Raw genomic sequence first — 27,895 nt, forward strand, 5'->3', positions numbered from 1 at the left:
ACCAAGGCTCCATCTAATCCAGCATTCTGTTCACACAGTGGCCAACCAGCTGCCCACAGGAAACCCATGAGCAGGACATGAGTGCAACAGCACCCTCCTGCCCATGTTCGCCAGCAACTGGTGTACATAGACCTACTGTCTCTAATCTTGGAGGTAGCATATAACCATCAGGACTAGTAGCCATTGATAGCCTTCTCCAGGAATTTGTCTAACCCCTTTTAAAGCCATCCAAAGTGGTGGCCATCACTACATCTTGTGGTAGTGAATTCCATAGTTTAACTATATGCTGTGTGAAGAAGTCCTTCCTTTTACCTGTCCTGAATCTCTGCCCAATCAGCTTCATGGGATGACCCCACTGGTTTCTAGTATTATGACAGAAGGAGAAAAATGTCTCCCTATTCACTTTCTCCACACCATGCATAATTTTGTACACCTCTGTCATATCTTGCCTTACTCGCCTTTTCTCTGACCTAACAATCCCAGTGAAACAATTTCTCCCAGCTAAACAACCCCAGGAAGTTGCACTCCAACACATCTGGAAGGCACCAGGTTGGGGAAGGATTACAAGAGAGTCTCTCGTGTGTGTGTGTGTGTGTGTGGTGCCAGTGTGTGCAGTGGCTAGAGTGTTTGATTAGGACTGGGGAGGTTCTTGGTTCAAATCCCTACTGAGCTATGAAGTTCACGAGCTTCTTTGCCTGTTCATTCTCTTAGCCTAACCTGTTTCACAAGATTGTTGAGGATAAAATGGTGTGTGTGTAGGGAGGTACCATGTATGCCACCAAGCCTGTTGGAGGAAGGGAATGCTAAGATGTAACTAAAAAGAAATATTTAACTCCAGCAGGGGTGGGTCAGCTGGTAGCCCATGTGCTTACATGCATCCCCCTCATACCCTTCCCTGTGCCAGACAAAATACAGCACAGTTTCTTACTTGGGTTCCTGCAAGGGAGAAACACTGCTTCACCAGCACTCTGATGCAAGGGAGAGTTGTGGGCTGGGAGAGCTAGGCACCACTTCCCCCCTCTTGGGTGCCTGAGAGGCCTCTGTGATGATACAGAGGCCTCTTGATGCAATCGGTCTTTCACTGACTAGACAAGTCAAGCCTTTGCTCGGAGACAAGATTCGGCTTGTGTAAAGGCCCAGCCCAAGAGGGTCATTCCGTGTTTGCTGTCAGTCCAGCAGATAAATCCTCCTTCCCCCGCCTGAGGCCCTCCAGATGTTTTGGGCTTCCAATTCCAGTCAGCCACAGTCAGCATGGCCAATGGCCAGGGATGATGGGTGTTGTAGTCGAGCACTTTATTTGTATACAGCTTTTCTGTATACAATATGCTCAAAGCAGGGATGTCTGTTGCTAGGAAATCCAGTTGTTTTTTTGGCACGATAGAGTTCTGTGGCATGTATGATTCACTTTGCATCTTCAAGCCAAAATTCAGGCTGTTCCCAAGCTCTGGGAACTTTTCTGAGCATTTTTCTGGGAAGGTTCTGCAATTTGTGCAAATTATGACTGGATTTGTGTGCGTTATGGCTGAATTCGCAAAAATTACACGGTTTTGGCTGCAGTTTGCATAAGTCACACAAATTCAGCTGTAACTTGCATAGAAATTTGTACAAATTGCAGAATCTTCCCCCAAATGTGCAAAATTCCTGGAAAACCTGCAAATTGGCCCGACTCACCGCAGATTGAGTTGCATGCTGCAGTGGGAACCGAAATGAAGTCCAGGGGGCCAAGCCTAGGAAAACTCATCAACCTCCCCCCTCCCCCCCCACCAAACAGATTTCTCCAACATCCCCAGCTCAGAGCAGTTCACAGCAGAGTGTGATGAAAAAACAATGCATTCCCTATCCTTATCAAAGAAAAGTCAGAACAATTTCATATGGGTAGGGAATATATAGTCTTTTCATTGTGCTTTGTTGTGAACAGCTTTGAGCATACTGGTATATGGAAAAGTGGTAAACAAATATATTGACTGGCTACAACTGCCACCCTCCCTGACCATTGGCCATGCTGACAGAGGCTGATGGGAGCTGAATCCAGAACATCTGGGAGGCCCCAGGTTGAGGAAAGCTGAGAGAAACCTTTTTGGGAAAGGCTACTGTCGAGGCTTCTGTGGCAGGCTTCTGGCTTGGCCTCTCATTTTCTGACTAACTTGTGCTTCCCCTCTCAAGTGGTGGCAGAGTGTGTGTGCTTGTGAGAGAGCATTTTCCCCACACACAAGCTGTTGTGGAGGAGGTGTGATAAAGTCATGGCTGAAGGAAGAAGGTTGTTCTCCCGCAGCTTAGCCAAGGAAAATCCACCCCCCGCTCAAGAATTTGGCAAGATCAAATTGCTTTACAGTTCAGATTCCGACAGGATCAGATTGCTTTCATGGTTGCACTCAAAACTCTCTCTGTATACCCAGTATGAAATGCTTCATGTTACACCACCCATGGGGCCCCCTGATGTACTTCTGAACAGTCCCGTTTCAGACGCGGCTGGCTGGGTCGATGTAAACAAGGAGACGTTGCAGCATAACAAATACCCAAATGTGTTTGGCATTGGAGACTGCACCAACCTCCCTACCTCAAAGACAGCTGCAGCTATAGGTAAGATGAATTTTGAGTAGCTGTCTTTGAATGTAAATACTGCCAAGCCCAAAAGTAGGTTTGACAATCGAATTTAAAGTTCCTACACTTGGAAGCATTTTCATAACCTGGGACTGGTGTTGGAGGGATTGTGATCAAATCATGTTTTAAAATATGTTATTGACTGATTCATGTCAAACATTAAATTTTATTAGAAATTGTTAATGCTCTACAGCAATAATATCTGAGGGTCTGTAATGACCCAAATGTTTCTATGGGACAAGGAAAGGGATGCTACAGATCGTCTTGTGTGTTTCCCTCTATCTTCCCTAACCTGGTGCCCTCCAGATGTTTTGGACTTTGGCTAACTCCCATTAGCCCCAACCCGTAGTAAGGAATGCTGGGTACTGTAGTCCAAAACAGACTGCCCTAGCTCAATACCTCAGAGGTGTGAATAAAGAAGAGTCAACACTGACATGTTAACCACCTTCTTGTAACTATTGGCTAGGTTTGCACAATCACAGAAGAGAAATAAGACACAGTGGCTTATTTCCCCTCCCTGCACATGCTGGGGGATTAGCTGGGGGATTAACATAATTACCTCCAGCAGCGCAACTTGTCGTGTTGTGTGAACCTGGGCAGTGTGGCTTGTTGCTGTGGGTAACAAGCCACCCATAACCCATGGCTGCTGTAGGGTTCTAGCTGGCTTATTTCCTCTCAATGATTGTGTGAACCAGGTCCTTGTGTCTATATTAAACAGCGACTGTGGTATCAAATGTGAACTGAACTCGTTTGGGGCAGTTTAGACCTTTCCATATCTTTGACTGGGAGTCTCCAATCTGGATAGATAGTTATGACTAAGTTCTACTGAAGCCAGTGGAAGAAGTTAGCTGCAACTATCTTAAGTCCCATTGCTTTCAATGGGATGAGCTTTGGAATCTTATGCACGTGTACTCAGAAGTAAGTGCTAGAGTTTTCAAAGGGGGGCACTTTCATTGTGCAATCCTATGCCCATTACCTGGAGGTAAGCCCCATTGAATTTGGCAAGGCTTCCTTCTGAGTAAACATGCATAGGATTGTGCTGTTGGTCACAGCTAACGTCAGGAAGATTTGGGTCATTAGGGTGTTTGACAACTTCCTATGCACTTTAATTGGTGTATGAGCCCAAATATCCTTAAAGTGAAATAGTTTAATAATTTAAAAGGACAGGGGAGGGGAAGACATGGAAACAATACAAAACAACTAATTTCTTATCATAAGATGATGCATGGAGCCAGAAGTGGCACAAATTAGGAAACCTTTTGATGTTTTTGTACCTCTTAGAGGTCAGGCTGTGACCCTCAAGTACACAGAAAAACATCTTTACAGTAAAATTGTATTTGCAAAGCACTTCACTGTGTTCAAAACAGACAGATCCTAGTCAATCTTAGATGGATAAGGGCAAGGCAGATTTTTATTTTGGTTACCAAAGGCTACTTGAAATCCATCAGATAAGCAGATGTTTACTGTATCACGTGTGTAGATGTGCCAGCCGCAAGATAATTGCCAGCATTTCAGTCATCTCATGTCCTCTGCTTTCAGTCACTTGATCTGAACCTTCAAGCAGAAATAGTCCATATTTAAACGGAGTAGGCAGACTGCAAAATGATGACTTGCATTTACTCTCATATATGCACATGCACATCCTTTACACACACACTCGTTTGGAATTAAGTTTCCCATGAAACGACTGGCAATTACTGCTAGATAACAGGCCTGACCCTGCTAAAGATAGGTACATGAAACTTGCTTATATTGAGTCAGATCAGTGATTTGTCTAGCACACTATTTTCGACTCCCAACTCTTCAATGTTTTGGGTAGCAGCCCTTTCCAGCACTGATACCTGAAGTTGTTTGTCTTGTTAAAAAGATGGAGGTGTCAGGGATTAGATCTGCTCTAGGCCACAGTACCTGCTCTGCCCCTGAGCTGCAGCTAAGAACATAAGAAGAGCCCTGCTGGATCAGACCCAGGGTCCATCTAGTCCAGCATTCTGTTCACAGTGGCCAACCAGCTGCCCACAGGAATCCCACAAGCAGGACATAAGTGTAACAGCACCCTCCCACCCATGTTGTCCAGCAACTGGTGTGCATAGCTATATGCTACCTCCAGTGTGACAGGCAGTATGCCTATCAAGACTAGCAGCCATTGATAGCCTTCTCCAGGAATTTGTCCAGTCCCCTTTTCAAGCCATCCAAATTGGTGGCCATCACTACGTCTCGTGGAAGTGAATTCCATGGTTTAACTATGCACCGTGTGAAGAAGTACTTCGCTCTCTCCTCAGTGTGCCTTACTAAAAGCAATGGTGGGTCTTATCTTTTCTTGGTTTCAATGGGACACTATCACAACTAATTTTAGCTAGATTGGGGGGCCTTGTGTTTATCACTCAGTAAATTAATGAAACCAGTTAGTGTCATTATATACAAGTGAAATGCACTCCCCAGTTTTTCCCTCCCATATCCATGTATTTTAGCTTCTATCTGTTGCAATTCTGTAGTACAGGGGTACGGAATCTGGTGCCCTCCTGGAATTATGGACTACACCATTGGCTGGGGCTTATGGAAGTTAAAGGATTACGGGAGTTGTAGTCCAGAACATCTGGAGGGCACCAGCTGGCCTACCTCTGCTGAAGTGGCTAGCATGAAGTGCTTTTAGAAAATGTACACCTCTACACAAATTTGCAACTCACAAAAAGCAGAGGACGTTGTGTTGATCCATTAGAAATCTGAAACACAAGGAATTGCTCCTGACCCTTTTCTGTTTATAGAATATAAAGGAAACAGGAATATTGAGAGAATTGTTTCATAAACTGTAACTTAAAATAGTTATATTTCAAAACATTGGTGTTCTAGTTACTATTTCAGCAGGAAAATATTGTGGCATGAATATAAACAAACCTTTATCTCTTCTGTAGCTGGCCAGTCTGGTGTCCTCGATAAAACAATTTCTTCCATAATGAAGGGCAAAACTCCAACTAAAAAGGTAACCTGATTATTTCTACAAATTTGTCCTTAAAAACAGGTAGAACTCTATTCTCTTTTGGGGCATTTTTAATCCAGCCTTTTTTTCTTTTTTTTTTGCTGTTGCAAATATTCTGTTAGCAATGGATTAAGTTGGAATATTTAACTCTTTCTGAATTAGTTTTCCTCCAGTTTCTAAAGATTGAAGGTCTCCCATCCCAAAATCAAAAAGGTTTACCCTCCAATATTCTTAGCATTTGTCACTCTTAATGCCTCTGTCCACACAAGTATTAGTGAAGGGTATCTCCTGTCATATATGATGGACCCCAAATGAGAGTATTTTCGTATGTAAACACTCTGATTTCATTCTTCTGATGTTCTGCAATCACAGCCCTATTTTTATTATTACTCCAGTTTAGAGGTGAAATTTTGATGTACAAAAATTAACTTGCTCCTACGTTTTGCCACGTGATCCTTGCATTAACAGGATAAACATCAACCCTTCCGTTTTAGAATACATATGCTAAACTCTCACATCTTAAATGTTCCCTTTTCTGGAGTTTTCAATTTGTAATGCTGCTAGTATATAACAGCAGGCACCAGATCATCCAAACTGCCATTGCTCAGCAGCTCATCTGAAAGATGGCTGCTACAGCTAGTTCTGCTGTCCCTCCCTGCCCTTGGGACAGGGAAAAAAACCCACTACAGTCCTAGGGGGAAGAGAATTAGGGGCATGTAGCCAGGCAATGGGCTAACCTATTGCCAGCAGCTAGGGGTGTGAGATGGGATGAAAGGCAGCCAGAGCAGCCACAGTGCCCTAATAACTTGGTTGTTGGGGGCCGGGGAGAAGATAATGCTATCCCAGAGCGGGTAAAGTAGCCATAATGTTATTTTAGGTAAGCAGCCTTGGGCGATCCTTCTGAATTGAAGGCAGTACAGAACTCTAAAAATGAGAATTGCTTTGCATTATTAAAGTTTACAATGCAGTTTTGTTGCATTAAGTAAAATGTACATTATCAAATATCTTGTAGTACGATGGATACACCTCCTGTCCCCTGGTAACAAACTACAACCGAGCAATCCTAGCGGAATTTGATTACAATGCTCAGCCTTTAGAAACATTTCCATTTGACCAGAGCAAGGAGCGGCTGATAAGTTATCACATGAAAGCTAACATGATGCCTTTTCTTTACTGGCACGGACTACTGAAGTGAGTATGCCAATTTATGAAAAACAAGCTGTAAGGGGGTAGGGAGAAATCAACTCACACAGAAATGAAGGGTACCTTCCCTTCAGAGATTTGCACAAATCGTAGACTGACTTTCTTTACAGCAGAAGTAGGGCTTGGATTGAATACTGATACTTGTCTAAAACATTTGGACAGTGGGAGAGAAAAATGAATTCCTATCTATGGGAAAGACTGAGCTGTGATTATATTTCGATAGGTACAGTGTGTAAACCTGCTTTTACAGAAGCAAATTCTTTATGTCAGTTTGAGGATAAATTGTTTTAAAAAATCAGTGTATACACGCAATTTTCATTTTTTTTGGTAATTGCAAATATACAAGTTTAATTTCCAAAGGGATAGCCACATTGTCTGTTGCTGCAAAAACAGTTTGTAGCGCCTTGAAGACTGTCATTTTGCTAATAGGACAGAAGCATATCCCTTAAATATGTTTAGTCCTGATTGCTTATATACGAATTAAATATTCTTTTCAAATTATTATGTCTCTTTGCCAACCATGCATACTTCTGAAAAGGGCGCCTTGACGACAAGATCACTAAAATGAAATGCAAGTTATTTGGCAAGTATTATTAACTGGACTGGTTATGTCCCAGTGTAATGTTTTCCCTATTTTTCTCTTAGGGGATTTTGGGGAGGTCCAGCTCCAATAAGAAAATTGCTACACCTTGGGTTGAAGTAATCTTTGAAGCCACTACAAACCATACCAGCACACAAGATGGAGCAGAGCTTTTAAAGCAACTTTCGGGTTCTGCACAGAACGTCTACTGTTTTGGTATGAATAAAATAGTTTCTCAGCTGAGACGTATGCTTCAAACTCATATCTGTCTTAAAACCCAAGCATATGATTTATATGCACTTTACTATTTCTGGCTAGTAAGTGGCAAAGCACTATCCAGCACAACAGCTGTGTTTGTAGCACTTTGCTATTTTGAGTCTACCTTTGATGTAATACTGAGCTGTAGGGCTAACTTGCTATTTGTGTATTCTCTCAGCTGTAGGAGCTGGTGCAGTGGCATCTGTAACCTGGAATGACCCCAGTTGAAATGTTCCCTCAACCATGAACCTTAGGTAGCTTTAAGTAAGCCACTATCTCTCAGCATTAAGCCCCCCTCTCTCTCTCAAATGTGCAATAGAGATAACAGCCTACCTTACAAAGTTGCTGTAAGGAGTGTACTAAGTGCATATAGTATACTTAACAGCATGCCAGGCAGGTATCTGCTCTGTTTTAAACAGAAGACACAGAACTACTTATGCCTCTGTATTTGTAACATTTTAGTTGAACAAAATACTTCATAAGGCTCAAGTTTACAGCCTCTTATGACTCTGGATGGATTGCAGGGTTTGGATTGTACACATCTCTTACCACAGAGTTAATTAGCACTGCCTAGTAAGCATTTGTGTGTGGGAACTGCCCCAGCTGCCTGCTTCCTGTTGTTTGTCTGCAATTATATCATTTCCTAGCGAGTCATTGCCAGTGGGAATAAACCATCCTAGGCTAGACAGACAGAGTCTGACCTGGTATAAGGCAGCTTTCTCTGTCCCTAATGTAGATGAATAGATCTTGGAGACTGACTCGGTGAAGTTGACAATATGGTTTAGTCAGTATAACCTCAAGGATATTTAGGCAATAAAAAGCACAAATTAGGTCTCAGAAGCTTTATGGATGGTAAATGCTTTTTAATCAAGGCCACGTTTTAGAGACTTATGTCAGCAAGACGAAAATATTTATTAAGAAAGGAAAAGTCTTCACAGAAGTTGGAACTTTACTGCCAAGCCAGGCATGTGTTAAAAAAAATAACTTACTGAACAAGTGTCTTCTACTTGGTTAGAATCCTCCAGCCACTTGTCTAACCCTGTAAAAAGAAGAAAATGTACTGTGACTGATTGCTGCACATGTTTTTTAAATACATCACTTGGGGCAAGGTTAGATTTGAATTATACCACCTAGGTTTTTGAAAAGTCTACCAACAAAGCTGCCAGTCCTACTGGGCTATTACATTCTTCAAATTAGCGTGAGTTCTCGACTTAGGGAAAGCAGGGGTGACAGAGCAAAGACAGCAGGCACGTGACACTGCAAGGACTTCAAGGTGTTTTAGTATATTAGCCTTTTGAAGTGAGAGGGGTAATTACACCTGTAAGCATTCTTATTCCTAAATATGGCTTAATCCACCTGGCCCCAGTATTAAATAGCTATGGGCCAGCTCTTCAGAACTTAACTGATTTACTTTGACTCAGAAACTAGCTCCTTTAACCGAGACTGACATTGTCTTTCCCATTAACTTTTACACAACAAAATGGAGCTTTGCTGTTGGGGTGTGTAATGTATCATGGAAAAGTTACCAATTTTCGCCCTCTTCCTGCACCTCTTTGACAACTGCAGAATATGCAGAAATTCCACAGACAGAAGTTCCCCCTACCCTACTTCATTCTGGAGATCTCTATCCTGTTTATCATTGCCTGCCATGGCACAGGAACTCTGCCAGGAAAATAGGTGGCAAGCGTATTTAGACACCAATAATGTGATGTTACTAGAAGTGTGATTCTAAGCATCCTTACTAGAGGAAACTGAGGAAATACGCATAGAATTGTGCTGTAAGTTGGCTGCAATAATATATACAGTTCCTTTTTACCTGCTGTATTTCATGTGGAATGTTTAGAACTTTGAACCCAGTTAGACAATTAGAGACCAATTGACAAACCCCTGGTGGCATAGAATTCACTCAGTAGCCTTAAATTTGCCACCTATGCTTCTTACAACTACATGACGAGGAGAGTTCTGGGGATGTAGCCTTTATACAGCTGCAATTTGAAAAACACAGTATCTACTGTATTTCTCACCATCATATAGCAGTTAAAAGGCATATTAGTTGGGAACCCTAGTAGGTAACTAATTTTTAACAAGTATCCATGTACAAGCAGCAGTTGTGCTGAAGCAACCCTATGATACTTTACTCTAGAAATGAAATCGTAACCTTTCAAATTTTCGGTTACAATTTTCAAGAATGATAACAGATCCTCAGATTCAGAGCATCTTTTGAAGATCGCACAACTTAGTTCTTAGTAGACTTCTAGCCACTTTTAGAAAGGTGTTGTCAAATTTCTTTTCTCTTTATATACAGTAATCTGCAAATCATTTTACCCCCATACGGTCCTTACCAGCGTCCTCATCAGTTCTTCTAAGTTGTTCTGGATATGTCTGTAGACTGCATTAAAAAGCTCTTCCCTAGATTTTGTTCCATCCAACTGAACTGAAATACAAGCAGTAGATCCACTTGAAGACGAGTTTTGCTGTGCTCAGCAATCTTACTTTAATCCAGTGAAATAAACCAGTTATTTTAGGTATTGCTGTTTTGGTGCTTGCAGAACACACATCTCTATATGCAATTCATTTTTAAATCTGCACATGAACTAGAAACCATATAGACTTTAAGCATCACAAAGCTCTTATGCCTGAAGAAAAGATATATTCAATTACCTTTGGACTCATTTTGTAACTACGGATCTAGCTCAGATATAGCATACAATGTTTTGCTATTAAATGTGTGAGTGTTGGGCTCACATCACATGCTTCCCTCTGCTTTCATGCACTAGGGGAGATTTAAAGCTCCGGTTTCTTAATAGCAACCAAATTTGGCAAAATGGCAGTTTGTTCAAACTGCAGTTTGTTAATAAACCAGGATACTGATTACAGGTGACCATAAATCTTCTTACCTGCAATAAGTAAATTGCCTTCAGGCAAGCAAGCCCACCCCGCCCTTCTGGCCCTAGCAAAGACAGTTGTGGGTTTACAGCATACTCCATCCTACCCCCATTTCCAGTCTGCAAACTTGCTCTACTTCTGGAGACAGAGAGCCCACATTTAGTCTCCAAGTACCTTAGAGGCTGAGCCTGAAGCAAGCTTAGTTTCCTCTTGCAGCCCCAGAGATCTGAAGCTGCAAAAGCAACATAGAAGCCATGTGGCTGTGGAGTAAATAGGGGATGGACAGCCATAATCTGAGTGAAAAGTCATTCTCCAACAACAGTTATAGTTTGAATAAAATGAATAGTTTAACAGTAATATTTTGTGTTTGTAAATTATCCTGAGAAAGTTTGTCACTGAAGGTGGAGCACATAATTTCTCCAAATAAATGAATTTAATCACCCACTTTACTGCATAATAGAAGGCCATATTTAAAATTGGCTCCCAGGATACAGTTTAACTTACCGACATCCACATTAAGATCTTCCATTACATCCTTATGTTTGACATACATGGGCCAGACATGACCATCGAACAATCCAGGTGGATCAGGCACAGTGTAATTCCTTGAACTAGACATTGGATGGGGGACAAGAAGTAGGGAAAGTTCAACTTGGATTTCTATGTATTGAAAGGCCCCTTTTGCCCATGTTAAATCCATCTATATATTCAGTCACCTCAGTGTGACTTTTCATATGATAGAATAACTTCTGCAAGTGTAGCAGGGGGCGGGAGGGAGGCCTACCTTCTCCTCCTCTTGCATTCTTCATAGGGAATAGAAAGAAAATACCGAAAGTCAAAAACATCAATCAAGGGTCTGAAAAGCAAAAAGCAGCCTGGTTTGAATACAATATTACAAGAGCAGTCCTCCTAGATCAGCCAAAATCCAGCATGGCATTTCCAACAACGGCTGGCCAGATGATTCTAGGAAGCCCCAAATCAGGACAAGATGGCAATAGCTCTCCCCTGTTGGTTACCCAGCAACAAATATTCAGAGGCAGTGTGCTCACAGCTAATAATTACGGGCAGACCTAGTCTCCATGAATTGTCTAATCCTCTACTGAAGCCAGCTAAGACAGTGGTCACTGCCAAATCCTGCGGCGGTGAATTCTATAATCATGCATTCTCTGAAGTAGTATTTTCTTTTGTCTGCCCTGCATCTACTGCCCATCCATTTCACTGGGTCAGAGAGAAATGTCTCTATCTACTTTTTGCACACCAGGCAGGTTTATAAACCTCTTTCATGCTCCTCCCTGCTGTAGTCATTTTTATTCTAATCTAAAGAGCCTCAAATCCTTTAGTCTTCCCTTGCAGGGTAGCTGCTCCCCTTGATCATTTTGGTTGCTCTTTCCTGAACCATTTTTCCAGCTCTACAATAGTAAGCCTGGATGACCAGAACAACATACAATATTCCAGATGTGCCCACGCCATAGATTTATATAAGGGCAATAAGATATGGGAATTTTACCTGCAATCTCTAGCACTGAATTTTATGTTCACAGCAACCACATAGTTAGCAATTTGACTGTGCTACCCACCATGACCAAGATCTTCTGTGGAGATTGTTTGCCAGGATTAAAGATGCCTTTGCCCCACTGTACATCACTTTATCTTTACAGACATTGACTCTCATTTGCCATTTTGCTGCCCATTCACCCAGTTTGGAGAAGTCCTTTAGGCGCTCTCCACAATCTGCTTGAATTTTCACATACCTAGATTGTTGTTGTTGTTGTTCAGTTGTGTCTGACTCTTCGGGACCCCATGGACCATAGCACGCCAGGCCTTCCTGTCCTGCGCTGTCTCCCGGAGCGTGCTCAAGTCCATATCCATTGCATCAGTGATGCTATCTAGCCATCTCATCCTCTGCCGTCCCCTTCTCCTTTTGCCTTCAGTCGTTCCCAGCATCAGGGTCTTTTCCAGAGTTTTCTCTTCACATTAGGTGGCCAAAATATTTGAGCTTCAGCTTCAGTATCTCTCCTTCCAAGGAGCACTCGGGGTTGATTTCCTTTAGGATTAACTGATTTGACCTCCTTGCAGTCCAGGGGACTCGTAAGAGTCTTCTCCAGCACCACAGTTCAAAAGCATCAATTCTTCGGCACACAGCCTTCCTTATAGTCCAGCTCTCACAGCCATACATTACTACTGGGAAAACCATAGCTTTGATTAGACAGACCTTTGTCGGCAAAGTGATGTCTTTGCTTCTTACTATGCTGTCTAGGTTTGCCATAGCTTTCCTCCCAAGGAGCAAGCGTCTTTTAATTTCTTGGCTACAGTCACCGTCTGCGGTGATCTTGGAGCCCAAGAAAATAAAATGTCACTGCTTCCATTTCTTCCCCTTCTATATGCCAGGAAGTGATGGGGCCAGATGCCATGATCTTAGTTGTTTTAATGCTGAGTTTCAAACCAGCTTTTGCACTCTCCTTTCACCCTCAACAAGAGGCTCTGTAGATCCTCTTCGCTTTATGCCATTAGGGTGGTATCGTCTGCATATCTGAGGTTATTGATAATTCTCCTGGCAATCTTAATTCCGACCTGTGATTCATCCAACCCGGCGTTTCTCATGATGTACTCTGCATATAAGTTAAATAAGCAGGGCGACAATATGCAGGCTTGTCGTACTCCTTTCCCAATTTTGAACCACTCGGTTGTTCCATGTCTGGTTCTTACTGTTGCTTCTTGACCCTCATACAGGTTTCTCAGGAAACAGGTAAGGTGGTCTGGTACCCCCATCTCTTTCAGAATTTGCCACAGTTTGTTGTGATCCACACCATCAGAAGCTTTAGCGTAGTCAATGAAGCAGAAATAGACGTTTTTCCGGGATTCTCTTGCTTTCTCCATGATCCAGCGAAAGTTGGTGATTTGATCTCTAGTTCCTCGGCCTCTTCGAAACCCAGCTTGTACTTCCGGTAGTTCGCAGTTCGCATACTGCTGAAGCCTAGCTTGTAGGATTTTGAGCATAACCTTGCTGGCATGTGAAATGAGCGCAATTGTACGGTAGTTTGAACACTCTTTGGCGTTGCCCTTCTTTGGAATTGGAATGTAACCTGACCTTTTCCAGTCTTGTGGCCACTGTTGAGTGTTCCACATTTGTTGGCGTATTGAGTGCAGCACTTTAACAGCATCATCTTTTAGGATCTTAAATAGCTCAGCTGGAATACTGTCATCTCTGCTAGCTTTGTTATTAGTAATGCTTCCTAAGGCCCACTTGACTTTGCTCTCTAGGATGTCCGGCTCAAGTTCAGTGACCGCATTATCATGGCTATCAGGGACATTCAGATCTTTCCTGTATAGTTCTTGTGTATTCTTTCTACCTCTTCTTAATCTCATCTGCTTCTGTTAGGTCCCTGCCTTCTTTGTCCTTTATCATGCCCGTCTTTGCACAAAACGTTCCCTTGAGATCTCCGATTTTCTTGAAGAGATCTCTAGTCTTTCCCATTCAGTTGTTTTCCTCGATTTCTTTGCATTGTTCATTTAAGAAGGCCTTCTTGTCTCTCCTTGCTATTCTCTGGAAATCTGCATTCAGTTCGGTATATCTTCCCCTTTCTCCCTTGCTTTTTGCTTCCCTTCTTTCCTCAGCTACTTGAAAACCTCATCAGACAGCCACTTTGCTTTCTTGCATTTCTTTTTCTTTGGGATGGATTGAGTTGCTGCCTCCTGAACAATGTGACGGACCTCTGTCCATAGTTCCTCAGGCACTCTGTCTATCAGGTCTAATCCCTGAAATCTATTCCTCACCTCCACTGTATATTCATAAGGGATATGATTTAGGTCCTACCTGAATAGTTTAGTGGTTTTCCCTACGTTCTTCAATTTAAGCCGAAATTTTGCAACAAGAAGCTCATGATCTGAGCCACAGTCAGCTCCAGGTCTTGTTTTTACTGACTGTATAGAGCTCCTCCATCTTTGGTTGCAAAGGACATAACCAATCTGATTTTGATATTGACCATCTGGTGATGTCCATGTGTAGAGTCGCCTCTTGTGCTGTTGGAAAAGAGTGTTTGCTATGAGCAGCATGTTCTCTTGGCAAAACTCTATGAGCCTTTGTCCTGCTTCATTTTGTACACCAAGGCCATGCTTGCCTGTTATTCCGGTGATTTCTTAACTTCCTACTTTAGCATTCCAATCCCCTATGATGAAGAGGACATCTTTTTTTGGTGTTAGTTCTAGAAAGTGTTGTAGGTCTTCATAGAACCGATCAACCTCAGCTTCTTCGGCCTCAGTGGTTGGGGCATAGACTTGAACTACTGTGATGTTGAATGGTTTGCCTTGGATTCGTACTGAGATCATTCTATCATTTTTAAGATTGTACCGTAGTACTGCTTTTCCCACCCTTTTGTTGACTATGAGCGCTACTCCATTTCTTCTAAGGGATTCTTGCCCACTGTAGTAGATATGGTCACCTGAATTAAATTCGCCCATGCTTGTCCATTTTAGTTCGCTGATTCCCAAGATGTCGCTGTTCAATCTTGCCATCTCATGTTTGACCACCTCCAGCTTACCTTGATTCATTGATCTGACTTTCCAGGTTCCTAAACAATATTGTTCTTTACAGCATCGGATTTTCTTTTCACCACCAGACACATCCACAGCTGAGTGTCCTTTCAGCTTTGGCCCAGCCGCTTCCCTCTTTCTGGCGCTCCTTGGAAATTCCCTCTGCTCTTCCCCAGTAGTATATTGGACACCTTCCGACCTGAGGGGCTCATCTTCCAGCGTCATCTCTTTTAGCCTTGTGATACGTTGCATGGGGTTTTCTTGGCAAGAATACTGGAGTGGGTTGCCATTTCCTTCTCCAGTGGACCACATTTTGTCAGAACTCTCTGCCATGACCTGTCCATCTTGGGTGGTCCTGCACGGCATAGCTTATGGCTTCACTGAGTTACGCAAGCCCCTTCGCCACAACAAGGCAGTGATCCATGAAGGGGACATTCCTAGATAATGTGGTGTAATCCACAAATTTAGCTATCTTAGTGTTCACCCCCAACTCCATATCTTTATGAATAGTTTAAACAGCACTGATCCCAATATGGATCTTTGGCAAATGCCACAGCTTATTCCCCCTGCATTGAAATAGGTGTCCATTTATTCCTACCTGCTGTTTCTTGCTCTTGAACTAGTAACTGATCCATAAGAGGAGGAATTATTATTCCATAACCACTACGTTTACTCAAGGGCCTTTGGTGAGGGATGCTATCAAAAGCAGTTTGGAAGCCCAAGTGTACAACAGATCATCCCTATCTATATGTTTACTGACACCAGCTCAGCAACCCAACAGGCAACATTCTCAAGTCAGAGGCGAATGCTGGCTGATCATATGTTACAACATTGTTTTAGGGATTACAAAGTCTGCATGTGAAGCACTTTGAATACTCTGAAGTGCTATATAAATGCTAAGAAATAGAATTTTTCCTGGTGTCAACTTTGTGCCATGAATAATTATCACTGCAAAACTTCACTGACACAACAGCTAACACTATTCTACTTCGTCTACAGTAACTGCAGTTAGACAAAGATCACCTCTGTAAATATTTTGTCAGGACCACAAGTCACATAAAAGAAAAAAAATTACAGTTCCATAAATTGCAGCATTAATCATATGTTCTGCTTCAGGCTTTTGATGTACTTTGGTTGCTCAAGCAACAACTCCAATTAATCCAGAAATTCATTAAGCTAATTTCACAAAAGTACAGTTGAAGTTACAAGCTGCAACCAAGAATACAAATAAAAGAATTCCTTTCTAGGATTTGAATGTCTTACAAGTTTTCCTCCCAAAATACGCTCTTTCCAGTGGCAGCCAATTTCCTTGTTCCTGCTTTTCTGCCCTGGTTACACTCCAAAGTAGGTAAAAGGTTAACTTTTGGTTAAGCCCTTCCCAATGGAACAGAAAGAACAGCCTTTTACATGCTCTTCTGCATATATAATCAGAATGCACTGGAACAAGTAAAGGTTATCTTATCGCAACCTGCTCTCATGTGCCCATACAATCAAAACTGTCCACACAACATCCAATTCATTATCAGTCAAGTACCTGCTGAGAGCAAGCAACTGTTAGCAGGTACCCGATTAGATATGGAGCCTTAGAGCAGCTCTAATATTTTCAAGTTTTACTTACTAGCAGAAGACTTCACTGAAATGTCCTGGATCTATAAATTAATCATCCAGTTAGAACTCATTAACTATAATAAACCAGTGTGGTTCAGTTACCTGTAAGTATAAAGTAAGAATCCTTCTATAATAAGGATATGGAGTGTGTCATCGTTCTCCTCTGAATCCTCTATGGTTCTGGTATCTAGTGTGTTAATACCATGGGATCGTTCAAACTTGATTGGGTTTTTCTTCCAAGCATCGATGGTACTCATCATTGCATCCATATCCAAAGCACTAATAACTAAGATAAAAGAGTAGTAAAGTGGTTAGGTCCAAAGGACAACATAAGTATTATTATAACAACGATGAAAAACCCTGATCTGAAGTGACTACCAACTCAATTCCTATTCTGCAACATAATTTATCTTAATCAAGACCAGTTCTAGGATCAGAGCTATACATTTTTTTAAAAAAAAATAACTAGTTACTTTGCATGGATATAAACAGAACTTACCATCATATTGTTTAAATCCATCTTCAACCTTTATCTCATCCTGGGGCTGAAACAGAATAAAAACTGTCTGCAGAGCTGCTCACAAATTTCAGCGCTCAATTTAAGAAGAGCAAGATGGGATAAAATAGCCCATTGAAACTAACTCACCAGTAATTCATTGTCCTTAAAAAGAGATAAAAGCTGGACCTTCAATAAACCTTCTAGTACAGAACTACAACGCAGTGACAAGACACTTTTCCCTTTATCTCATCACTAGCATAGAGACACCTAACCTACTTTCAAAATAGAAAAGTCATCCAAAGAACACATTGGGGTCTTATCCAGTAAGTGCAGAGCAACCCGTGTGCCCCAACCCTCCCAAAGTACACTGATATATAACAAAACAAACATGTTAAAGAGAAAGCGCAAGAGACTTAAGACATCAGGTAGAAATAGGATGAAACTGCATTTAGTTCCCAAGTTGGGGAAAACAAAGTTGCTGGATATGGGGCAGACAAAGTTTCATTAAGAGTGGATTGATTCTGTACACCTGGAATCTAAAGTGGACCACATTGTAATTTACTATGATATTAAGATGGTCAGGGGCAGGGAAGGAAATGGAGGGAGAAAAAGTAAAAACAGGCTATGACAAAAGCCTAGGTGGACTGAACCTGTCCCATATCCTATTTGTTTAAGGTAGTTGATTAGGGCCCAAAAGATACAACAGAGGGGATCCAATTTAATGCCCATAATGCCTAAGGAGTGTGTGACTTTTAAGGCAAAAAGGGGACAAGCGAGGTAGTGTGGTAAACCCTGCACCTGCTATCTCTTCCTCCAGGTGCTTTCCCCTCAGCTAAGTTCTGAAATTGGAAGAGAACATCGCTGTAAGAAGAGCAGTTGAGGAGAGGGTTTGTGGGGAAGTAAGCACTGAACTTAGGCAGAGTCCTCACCTGTGGACCCCTTCTGTAAAAACTGGATACCCCTTTTCTCCTATGTTAATGGGACAGACTCAGTTTAAACACATGGATCTGCCACTGCCATATGTAGTTTTGAGTCTTATTCTCTGTTGAACAGCCAATATTTACAATTAATATAACCTAGCTAACATAAGCAAATGTGCATTTGTTTGCATATTTTATTGTGTCAGTCAAGAGAAACCAAGGCTCCATTCCCTAACCCCTACAAACACTAGGTTATTTCCCACATACTTTCTAACTTCCCTTCACACCTATAAGGGCTAGAAATCTGGCTGGCCAAGATGTGCCCAATACCAAATCCCATGTTTTTGTGCTTGCATAGAATCACAGAATATACTCAGCCCTTCTAAAACTATGACTTGAGCACTGACCTCACCACCCTGCATGTCCACAACCCATAGATTTCAAAACATTACTACAGCAATAGGAAAACTGGGGAAACCCACCTTTTAGAGGTGATGAGCAATTTCTGGGGGCCTTACTGAAATGAATGAGCTATTTTTAATACAAAATGGCAGAGAAGGTTACCGAATGCTTTATGGCATATGGTGGCTATCATGCTTTGGAAGGTGCAAGAATAGCAATTCTGCCTGTGTTAGCCCCTTTGAGTGGAAATTAGCAGTATGCCAAGCAGTATAACCATGTGGGCATGGGCAGAAATACACAGTAATGGATGCTCCATGCCAAAACATACTTTTGACAGTGACTTGCTGTAGTGGAAACCCTGGGAAACACCAGTATTTCAGGCATCATGCCTTCTGTAGACATATCTCAAAAAGAAATTAGATGTATTTTGAACTCCACATGCAGAATACTGGGCTTTGGTTGCACTAACATCGCCACAAAGTACAAACCACATTTTAAGTATTCAACCCACTTTACAAAGGGACTGCGCACAGAAAAGGTCACGTGAATCAGCAGTTTGCTGGACATTTCAGTAATAAGCTCTGTAATAAGCAGTCTGCTTAAAACAGATGAAGGCTGCTAGTCATCTTGTTTTCAAGATCAAATAGGGGGTGAATTTTCCATATACCTAGCAGGCACCCATTATTTCACAATGACATGGATCCACACACCCAAGTAGAAAACTTCCTAATTGCTATTTGAGTAAGATTAAAAGCAAGGAACATGGGGATGGGAGAAGAAGAGGAATACACAAACCAAAATGCCTGTCTCACCTTAAAGAAATCATCTTGGTGTACTACACTGCAGTTGGGCAGTGCATGCATGAGTTTGCTTGTCAGGGTGGTCTTCCCGCCATTGGTGATCCTGAAACAGGAATTTGGGAGGAAAGATGGAAGGTGTGAATTACATGAGCACACTTACAGCATCCAAACCTAACATTTTTAGTTTGTAGGAAATATCCCTCAGCATGGAGAAACTTTTCTAGGAGATTATGAGGAAATTAAAGAGAAAGTGAGAGAGAAGAAGAAATTTCTCTAACAGCCATTTCAAAACAGCTGAACTTCCTGTTGTTGTATCTGCACATAGTGGCTGCAGTATACTGGCTACTTCCCATATGCTTTCCTTCTCTCACACACACATAATGGCTGTCTGTTGTTTAAAAATGTTTTCTGTAAGCCACCAATCTTTTTGCAAAGACAGGATACAAATATTTGAAATACTGGAATAAGTAAACTGTCATACCCAGGTGCTACTTCCGCTCCAACTGAGAGAACTTCTACTAAGAATGTATTGTTATTGTCATGTATGTGCATGCACGCTTATCTTGGGGGGAGGGAGGAAAAGGAGGATAGGAATTTTTCATTTAAAAAATTCTTAGGAATGCAGAATGTAAGGAAGATGTTGTTCAGACATTCCAAGGAGTATGGGTTAGGCTGCTGCAGCAAAAACAAAGCATCTTATGACACTTGAAAGACTAACGTATTTATTGTGGCATAACCTTTTGTAAACTTAGAAACCACTTTGCCAGATGCATGTAGTCCCCATTTTATTATTGATTTAATTTATAGAAGAGCCAGTGAAGAATAGTAGTTGGAAGTGTCCACCCAGGGTAGCCCTCAGGTCAAATCCCTGTTCAGTCACAAAGTACTGGCTGACCTTGGGCCAGTCATGTACACACAACCTAACCCACCTCACAAAGTTGCTGTGAGGATAGAAGGGAAGACCCCTACTGGATCAGACCACAGGCCTATCTAGTCCAACATCTAGTCCATCTAGTCTCTCAGAAGCCCACAAGCAGGAAACAAGAGCAATTTCCCTTTCCTGCTGTTCTTTCCCAGTACCTGGCATTCAGAGACATGCTGCCTCTGATCCTGCAAGTACCATACAGCCATAACTACTAGCAGCCATTTATCCACAATTTTTTTCTAAACCCCTTCCTTCAAGGAAGGGTATGATAATATTACAAATAAAAACAATTTTCCCGCCTTTCGTCAAGGCAGCCTAGGTGGGGTTCCTCAAGCAGTCTCCCATCCAGACCCAGGACTAAACCCCTTCCCACCCTTTTTTCCTTGGGTGTTGTGTCTTCTTTAGATTGTAAGCCTGTAGGCAGGGACTGTCTTGTTACTACAGTTATATCCTGCCTCTTTTCCTCTTGTAAGGAATCCAAAGCAGCTCACATAGTCCTCCTCTATTTTTATCCTCACAGCCACCCTGTAGGGTTAGGGCGAGGCTCAGTGACTGTCCCAAAGTCATCCAGTGAGCTTCATGGTCGAGCAGGGACTAGAACCCAGACCTCCTGAGCCCTGGTCTAGTACCCTAACCACTACACCAAACTGGACCGCTTTGCTGATTGCACGTAAGCCTCTCCGGAAGCCCTCTTTGGCCGAGAAGCAGGATAAAAACACTTCGAATAAATAAATAAACGTTGCTGCGTCGTGTGCCGGCGAACAGATTTTTAGTGCTGTCTTTTTTTTCTTTCCTTTTTTTTTTTAACGGCCTAAAATAAAACTGCTTTGGGACTGTATTCTATTATCACTAATGCCACAAATAAATATAACTAGGATCTCTAATACATAAAAATAAAATTGCACACGCCCATTGCATGAGCATTCATTCATTCTACACGGCCACTCGGAGAGATGGGTGGGGTGGGGTGGGGTGGGGGCCGACAATCTGGACAAAAGGCCATGCACGGAATGCCAGAATGCCATGGGCTACTCGGGGAGGGTCACCAGCCACGCCTCGTCGTCTCACATCCTGCGGCAAAGGTGGCGGCGGCGGCGGCAGCTGCTGCTGCACGGAACGGGAGCCCGACACGTGGAAAGCCAAAGTCGCCCCTTCCCCGGCCTGCTCCTGCGCGGGCACCGCGCCGCGCGCGGCCAAGCCCCCCTCCTCCTCCCCCCCCTCCTCCTCCTCACCCGCCAATGCCGATGACGACTTTCATGGCGGTGATGCGCGAGCTCTGAGGCGACGGTTGCGGCGGCTTCTTCCCTCACAGTTGGTTCTTTGGGAGACTAGAGGAGGAGGACCAGAAGGCCGAATGGGGGGGGGGAGGCACGAGCGTCAGCTGCCCAGGGGCGCCATAGCCTCGGAGAAACGGCGGCAACAGGGGGGACCCGTCCGTGCCGCGGCGAAGCGCTGCGCGAAAGGCGGGCCCGCGGTCGGCGCGCGGCGCCGCGCTCTCCGCCCCCTCCCCTCGCCCGCCGGGCGCGCGGTCATTGGCCGGCCGCGCCGTCGCTGCCGCCAATCGACTGCCCCGGGCCGGGGCCCCGGCTCACTTGCCGCGCGCCGGGCCCTGCTGCCCAATGACGGGGAAGAAACGAGGACAGGCCCGACTCCTATTGGACAATCGCGCTCCTGCCGTTGGTGGCCGCCCCCTCCGGCGCGCGCCCCCTCAGGCAACCTTGCCGTGACTCTTCGCGCAGTGCGCTTGTCCCTTTCCCGCGGCTTGAGGGGAGGGAGGAGGCCGCGGAGGAAGCGTGAGGCGGCGGTAGAAAAGCGGGACTGCACAGTTAAAAAAGAAAAAAAAAGGGGGGGGGTGAAAACATGAATAATACAGCCCATAGTCCAGCACATCTGGAGGGCACCAGGTTGAGGACGGTTAGTCTACGGTGCCACAAGAGTTTTCGTTTTGTGTTGTACCGCTCTTCCGGCAGTTAAAACGCCGAGACGCGAATTCACCGCTGCTGTTTGACGCGGGAATTTGCAAGTCAGCGGTGGGTCGTGAGGAAATAGTCAAAAGATGGAAATCAGCAGGCCAATTCTGTTGAACGTTGGTGGTTGTTGCTCAGCCGTTCAGTCGTGTCCGACTCTTCGTGACCCCACGGACCATGGCACGCCAGGCCCTCCTGTCCTGCGCTCTCTCCCGGAGCGTGCTCAGGTTCATATTCATTGCATCGGTGATGCTATCTAGCCATCTCATCCTCTGCCGTCCCCTTCTCCTTTTGCCTTCGGTCTTTCCCAGCATCAGGGTCTTTTCCAGGGAGTTTTCTCTTCACATTAGGTGGCCAAAATATTGGAGCTTCAGCTTCAGTATCTGTCCTTCCAATGAGCACTCAGGGTTGATTTCCTTTAGGATGGACTGATTTGACCTCCTTGCAGTCCAGGGACTCGTAAGAGTCTTCTCCAGCACCACGGTTCGAAAGCATCAGTTCTTCGGCGCTCAGCCTTCCTTATAGTCCAGCTCTCACAGCCATACATTACTACTGGGAAAACCATAGCTTTGATTAGACGGACCTTTGTTGGCAAGGTGATGTCTCTGCTTCTTACTATGCTGTCTAGGTTTGCCATAGCTTTCCTCCCAAGGAGCAAGCGTCTTTTAATTTCATGGCTACAGTCACCGTCTGCGGTGATCCTGGAGCCCAAGAAAGTAAAATCTGTCACTGCTTCCATTTCTTCCCCTTCTATATGCCAGGAAGTGATGGGGCCAGATGCCATGATCTTAGTTTTTTTAATGTTGAGTTTCAGACCAGCTTTTGCACTCTCCACTTTCACCCTCAACAAGAGGCTCTTTAGATCCTCTTCGTTTTATATATACACACACATATATATATATAACCTTATTAGAAAAATGAACACCTCAGCTTCAAACCTTAAAAGAACGAATTGAAACAGTCGTTTTATAAGATGTATCAGTTTGTTCAATATGTAAACAACGGTGGCTCTCTTTTATCCCCTTAAGGGGAAAATATTAAATGCATTGCCTTCTGTCAACAATTAGATTTAAATTTGGTGTGTTTGTTTGTCATTGTAAATTTGGTTTTTATATATATGTTTTTTAAACAGCAACAAATAATGGTGGCTCTCAGATTACCTTCTCTTCTAGAGGGAAATAAAATCAACTGCTACTTGACATCTTAATGTGTACGCTAAATTTGTTAGCTTGCTTCACACTGAAGGTATGATAAAAAATAGATATGCCTCCAGTTGCAATTAAGTGGTTGCTTTAAACAAAAACTTGAAAAAAACTACATCTATATATCGTAATGTCTTAAAAGTGGCAAGACATTCAAGTAAATGTGGGAGGGAGAGAGTAAAAGGTATTGTGTAATAACTCTTAATAACCATTCTCAGTATCATATAAGAAAGGCAGCCAATGAAGATCAGCTTCATACATTGTTTTTCCTGTGATGAAAGCATTTCTGTGTGCAAATAATTTGCAAGCTGTGTGAGCTTGTCATGTGTTAGAATTGCACACATATGACTTTTGGAGAACTTGAAAGGCACAATTAGCCAGAGTTTTCCAAGACAGCTATACTGGGAGCACTTACAATTAAATCCATACACACATGTGATCACTAGAGAGCTTTGGCTGCTGGGCAGTATAGAAATATAATATGAATGAATGATCTACAGGTGGGTTGCACATTATTTCCTACATGCTTTCAGTGTTGGAAAAATGTAATTTATGATGGCCCTTAAGCTCCTTTGCAAGAAAAAAAAATGCTCCTGTTCAATTTCTTATTGTCATTTCACTGTTAAAAGATGTTGGAGTGCTTCCTGTAGGCCAGCCTTCCCCAGCCTGCCATCCTCCAGATGCTGGGGACTTGTAGTCCAAACATGTGGGTGGGCTCCAGGTTTGGGAAGGCTGCTTTAGGCACTCCTAAAGGTAAGGAATGTCAGGTTCTGTGCTACTTAGCATTTGTTAACTTCCCGGGTCACCGGCTTCCTGGGTGTGGAGTTCTAGTAATTCCATATGAAGCATTGACTGTAGAGAGAGTGGCATCTGTATATTTTATCCATCCTACATCTGACAATGATAACTCACTACTTGCTTCCAATTAGAATTCCTTGTGGAAGAACTCTTGTGCCCTTACTATCTGCATGGCAGGCAACTGCACTGATGGGCAGAACAGGTGTCACTAGTTGTTGTTGTTCAGTCGTTCAGTCGTGTCCGACTCTTCGTGACCCCATGGACCATAGCACGCCAGGCCTTCCTGTCCTGCGCTCTCTCCCGGAGTGTGCTCAAGTTCATATTCATTGCATCCGTGATGCTATCTAGCCATCTCATCCTCTGCCGTCCCCTTCTCCTTTTGCCTTCAGTCTTTCCCAGCATCAGGGTCTTTTCCAGGGAGTTTTCTCTTCGCATTAGGTGGCCAAAATATTGGAGCTTCAGCTTCATTATCTGTCCTTCCAATGAGCACTCAGGGTTGATTTCCTTTAGGATGGACTGATTTGACCTCCTTGCAGTCCAGGGACTCGTAAGAGTCTTCTCCAGCACCACGGTTCGAAAGCATCAGTTCTTCGGCGCTCAGCCTTCCTTATAGTCCAGCTCTCACAGCCATACATTACTACTGGGAAAACCATAGCTTTGATTAGACGGACCTTTGTCGGCAAGGTGATGTCTCTGCTTCTTACTATGCTGTCTAGGTTGGCCATAGCTTTCCTCCCAAGGAGCAAGTGTCTTTTAATTTCATGGCTACAGTCACCGTCTGCGGTGATCTTGGAGCCCAAGAAAGTAAAATCTGTCACTGCTTCCATTTCTTCCCCTTCTATATGCCAGGAAGTGATGGGGCCAGATGCCATGATCTTAGTTTTTTTAATGTTGAGTTTCAAACCAGCTTTTGCACTCTCCTCTTTCACCCTCAACAAGAGGCTCTTGAGATCCTCTTCGCTTTCTGCCATTAGGGTGGTATCGTCTGCATATCGGAGGTTGTTGATAATTCTCCCGGCAATCTTAATTCCGACCTCTGATTCATCCAACCCGGCATTTCTCATGATGTACTCTGCATATAAGTTAAATAAGCAGGGTGACAATATGCAGCCTTGTCGTACTCCTTTCCCAATTTTGAACCAATTGGTTGTTCCATCTCTGGTTCTTACTGTTGCTTCTTGACCCTCGTACAGGTTTCTCAGGAGACAGGTAAGGTGGTCTGGTACTCCCATCACTTTCAGAATTTGCCACAGTTTGTTGTGATCCACACAATGAAAGGCTTTAGCGTAGTCAATGAAGCAGAAATAGACGTTCTTCTGGAATTCTCTTGCTTTCTCCATGATGCAGCGAATGTTGGCGATTTGATCTCTAGTTCCTCTGCCTCTTCTAAACCCAGCTTGTACTTCCGGTAGTTCTCGGTTCGCATACTGCTGAAGCCTAGCTTGTAGGATTTTGAGCATCACCTTGCTGGCATGTGAAATGAGCGCAATTGTGCGGTAGTTTGAACACTCTTTGGCGTAGCCCTTCTTTGGAATTGGAATGTAAACTGACCTTTTCCAGTCTTGTGGCCACTGTTGAGTGTTCCAGATTAGTTGGCATATTGAATGCAGCACTTTAACAGCATCATCTTTTAGGATTTTAAATAGCTCGGCTGGAATACTGTCATCTCCGCTAGCTTTGTTGTTACTAATGCTTCCTAAGGCCCACTTGACTTCACTCTCGAGGATGTCCGGCTCAAGTTCAGTGACCGCACTATCATGGCTATCAGGGACATTCAGATCTTTCCTGTATAGTTCTTGTGTATTCTTGCCACCTCTTCTTAATCTCATCTGCTTCTGTTAGGTCCCTGCCTTCTTTGTCCTTTATCATGCCCGTCTTTGCACAAAACGTTCCCTTGAGATCTCCAATTTTCTTGAAGAGATCTCTAGTCTTTCCCATTCTGTTGTTTTCCTCGATTTCTTTGCATTGTTCATTTAAGAAGGCCTTCTTGTCTCTCCTTGCTATTCTCTGGAACTCTGCATTCAGTTGGGTATATCTTCCCCTTTCTCCCTTGCTTTTCGCTTCCCTTCTTTCGTGAGCTACTTGTAAAGCCTCATCAGACAGCCACTTTGCTTTCTTGCATTTCTTTTTCTTTGGGATGGATTTCGTTGCTGTCTCCTGAACAATGTTACGGACCTCCGTCCATAGTTCCTCAGGCACTCTGTCTATCAGGTCTAATCCCTGAAATCTATTCCTCACCTCCACTGTATATTCATCAGGGATATGATTTAGGTCATACCTGAACGGTTTAGTGGTTTTCCCGACGTTCTTCAATTTAAGCCGAAATTTTGCAAGAAGCAGCTCATGATCTGAGCCACAGTCAGCTCCAGGTCTTGTTTTTACTGACTGTATGGAGCTTCTCCATCTTTGGTTGCAAAGGACATAATCAATCTGATTTCGATATTGACCATCTGGTGATGATGTCCATGTGTAGAGTCGCCTCTTGTGTTGTTGGAAAAGAGTGTTTGCTATGATCAGTGTGTTCTCTTGGCAAAACTCTATTAGCTTTTGTCCTGCTTCATTTTGTACACCAAGGCCATGCCTGCCTGTTATCCCGGTGATTTCTTGACTTCCTACTTTAGCATTCCAATCCCCTATGATGAAGAGGACATCTTTTTTTGGTGTTAGTTCTAGAAGGTGTTGTAGGTCTTCATAGAACCGATCAACCTCAGCTTCTTCGGCCTCAGTGGTTGGGGCATAGACTTGAATTACTGTGATGTTGAATGGTTTGCCTTGGATTCGTACTGAGATCATTCTATCATTTTTAAGATTGTACCCCAGTACTGCTTTTCCCACCCTTTTGTTGACTATGAGTGCTACTCCATTTCTTCTAAGGGATTCTTGCCCACAATAGTAGATATGATGGTCACCTGAATTAAATTCGCCCATGCCTGTCCATTTTAGTTCACTGATTCCCAAGATGTCGATGTTCACTCTTGCCATCTCATGTTTGACCACCTCCAGCTTACCTTGATTCATTGATCTGACATTCCAGGTTCCTAAACAATATTGTTCTTTACAGCATCGGATTTTCTTTTCACCGCCAGACACATCCACAGCTGAGTGTCCTTTTGGCTTTGGCCCAGCCGCTTCACTCTTTCTGGCGCTACTTGGAAATACCCTCTGCTCTTCCCCAGTAGCATATTGGACACCTTCCGACCTGAGGGGCTCATCTTCCGGCGTCATCTTTTAGCCTTGTGATACGTTCCATGGGGTTTTCTTGGCAAGAATACTGGAGTGGGTTGCCATTTCCTTCTCCAGTGGACCACATTTTGTCAGAACTCTCCGCCATGACCTGTCCGTCTTGGGTGGCCCTGCACGGCATAGCTTATGGCTTCACTGAGTTACGCAAGCCCCTTCGCCACAACAAAGCAGTGATCCATGAAGGTGGTCACTAGTATGGAGATGTAATTATTGGAACAGCTTGACCAGTTGAATGCTGACCTGCCATACAGCTGTTAAAGGCACAGTAGCCTCCTAGATATATCACTTATAATAAAATATGTACATGCTTTGGTGGGCCATATACCCTGTAATGAAGACTTGATAGACAGGGGGAATGTTCCACTAGAGCCACCGTGATTGCCAAATCATAATTTAGCAAAATTGGAAATCCAAAGCCACCCCAAGAATTGACATTTGGATCTTAGTAGTGGCAGCCTGTTAATATATTCTTCACTAAAGAAGCAAAAGGGAACACATT

General features: G+C 43.4%; 3 protein-coding genes across 11 annotated transcripts in view; 2 read left to right on the top strand and 1 right to left on the bottom strand.

The window, feature by feature from the left end:
* The window catches only part of SQOR (sulfide quinone oxidoreductase), a 31,616-nt gene extending 24,015 nt beyond the window's left edge, over positions 1–7,601 (top strand). For all 3 annotated transcript variants that reach the window (XM_084817169.1, XM_084817168.1, XM_084817170.1), the window contains exons 7-10: positions 2,397–2,580; positions 5,511–5,578; positions 6,588–6,766; positions 7,424–7,601. In XM_084817169.1, coding sequence (XP_084673295.1) covers positions 2,397–2,580; positions 5,511–5,578; positions 6,588–6,766; positions 7,424–7,481 — 489 coding nt within the window. In that variant the 3' untranslated portion in view covers positions 7,482–7,601. The remainder of the gene's footprint in view (positions 1–2,396; positions 2,581–5,510; positions 5,579–6,587; positions 6,767–7,423) is intronic.
* LOC146337143 (nicotinamide riboside kinase 2-like) lies at positions 3,547–21,691 on the bottom strand. 3 transcript variants are annotated; one of them, XR_014785365.1, is made up of 10 exons: positions 21,419–21,691; positions 19,274–19,364; positions 17,140–17,185; positions 16,743–16,926; positions 11,287–11,358; positions 11,007–11,113; positions 9,959–10,050; positions 8,606–8,655; positions 5,286–5,353; positions 3,995–4,155 (listed from the first exon to the last, which is right to left on the bottom strand). XR_014785365.1 is itself a non-coding variant. In XM_084817188.1 (9 exons), exons 1-8 carry the CDS (start codon positions 21,442–21,444, stop codon positions 8,650–8,652), a joined length of 624 nt encoding a protein of 207 aa, XP_084673314.1. In that variant the 5' UTR covers positions 21,445–21,691; the 3' UTR covers positions 3,547–4,155; positions 8,606–8,649. The 3 variants fall into 3 exon arrangements, 2 of the variants coding, with proteins under 2 accessions (XP_084673314.1, XP_084673313.1); XM_084817188.1 differs by lacking the exon at positions 5,286–5,353 and having other exon boundaries at positions 3,547–4,155; XM_084817187.1 differs by lacking the exons at positions 3,995–4,155; positions 5,286–5,353 and having other exon boundaries at positions 6,093–8,655.
* The window catches only part of SPPL2A (signal peptide peptidase like 2A), an 80,793-nt gene continuing 60,395 nt past the window's right edge, over positions 7,498–27,895 (top strand). For all 5 annotated transcript variants that reach the window (XR_014785361.1, XM_084817157.1, XM_084817159.1 and 2 more), the window contains exon 1: positions 7,498–7,574. The gene's annotated coding sequence lies outside the window, so the exon portion shown is untranslated. The remainder of the gene's footprint in view (positions 7,575–27,895) is intronic.

Source organism: Heloderma suspectum, chromosome 11 (genome assembly GCF_057233095.1).
Source record: "Heloderma suspectum isolate Gila_16-S chromosome 11, 16-S_ref, whole genome shotgun sequence".
Taxonomy (NCBI): domain Eukaryota; kingdom Metazoa; phylum Chordata; class Lepidosauria; order Squamata; family Helodermatidae; genus Heloderma; species Heloderma suspectum.

Bases quoted from the DNA above. Each gene is read 5' to 3' on its own strand.
- LOC146337143 (XM_084817188.1), bottom strand. From the start codon at position 21,444: ATGAAAGTCGTCATCGGCATTGGCGG. The intron at 17,186-19,273 runs GTGAGACAGGCA...ATTCTGTTTCAG, and splicing joins ACCAAGATGATTTCTTTAAG to CCCCAGGATGAGATAAAGGT. The intron at 16,927-17,139 runs GTAAGTTCTGTT...CTTTTATCTTAG, and splicing joins TGGATTTAAACAATATGATG to TTATTAGTGCTTTGGATATG.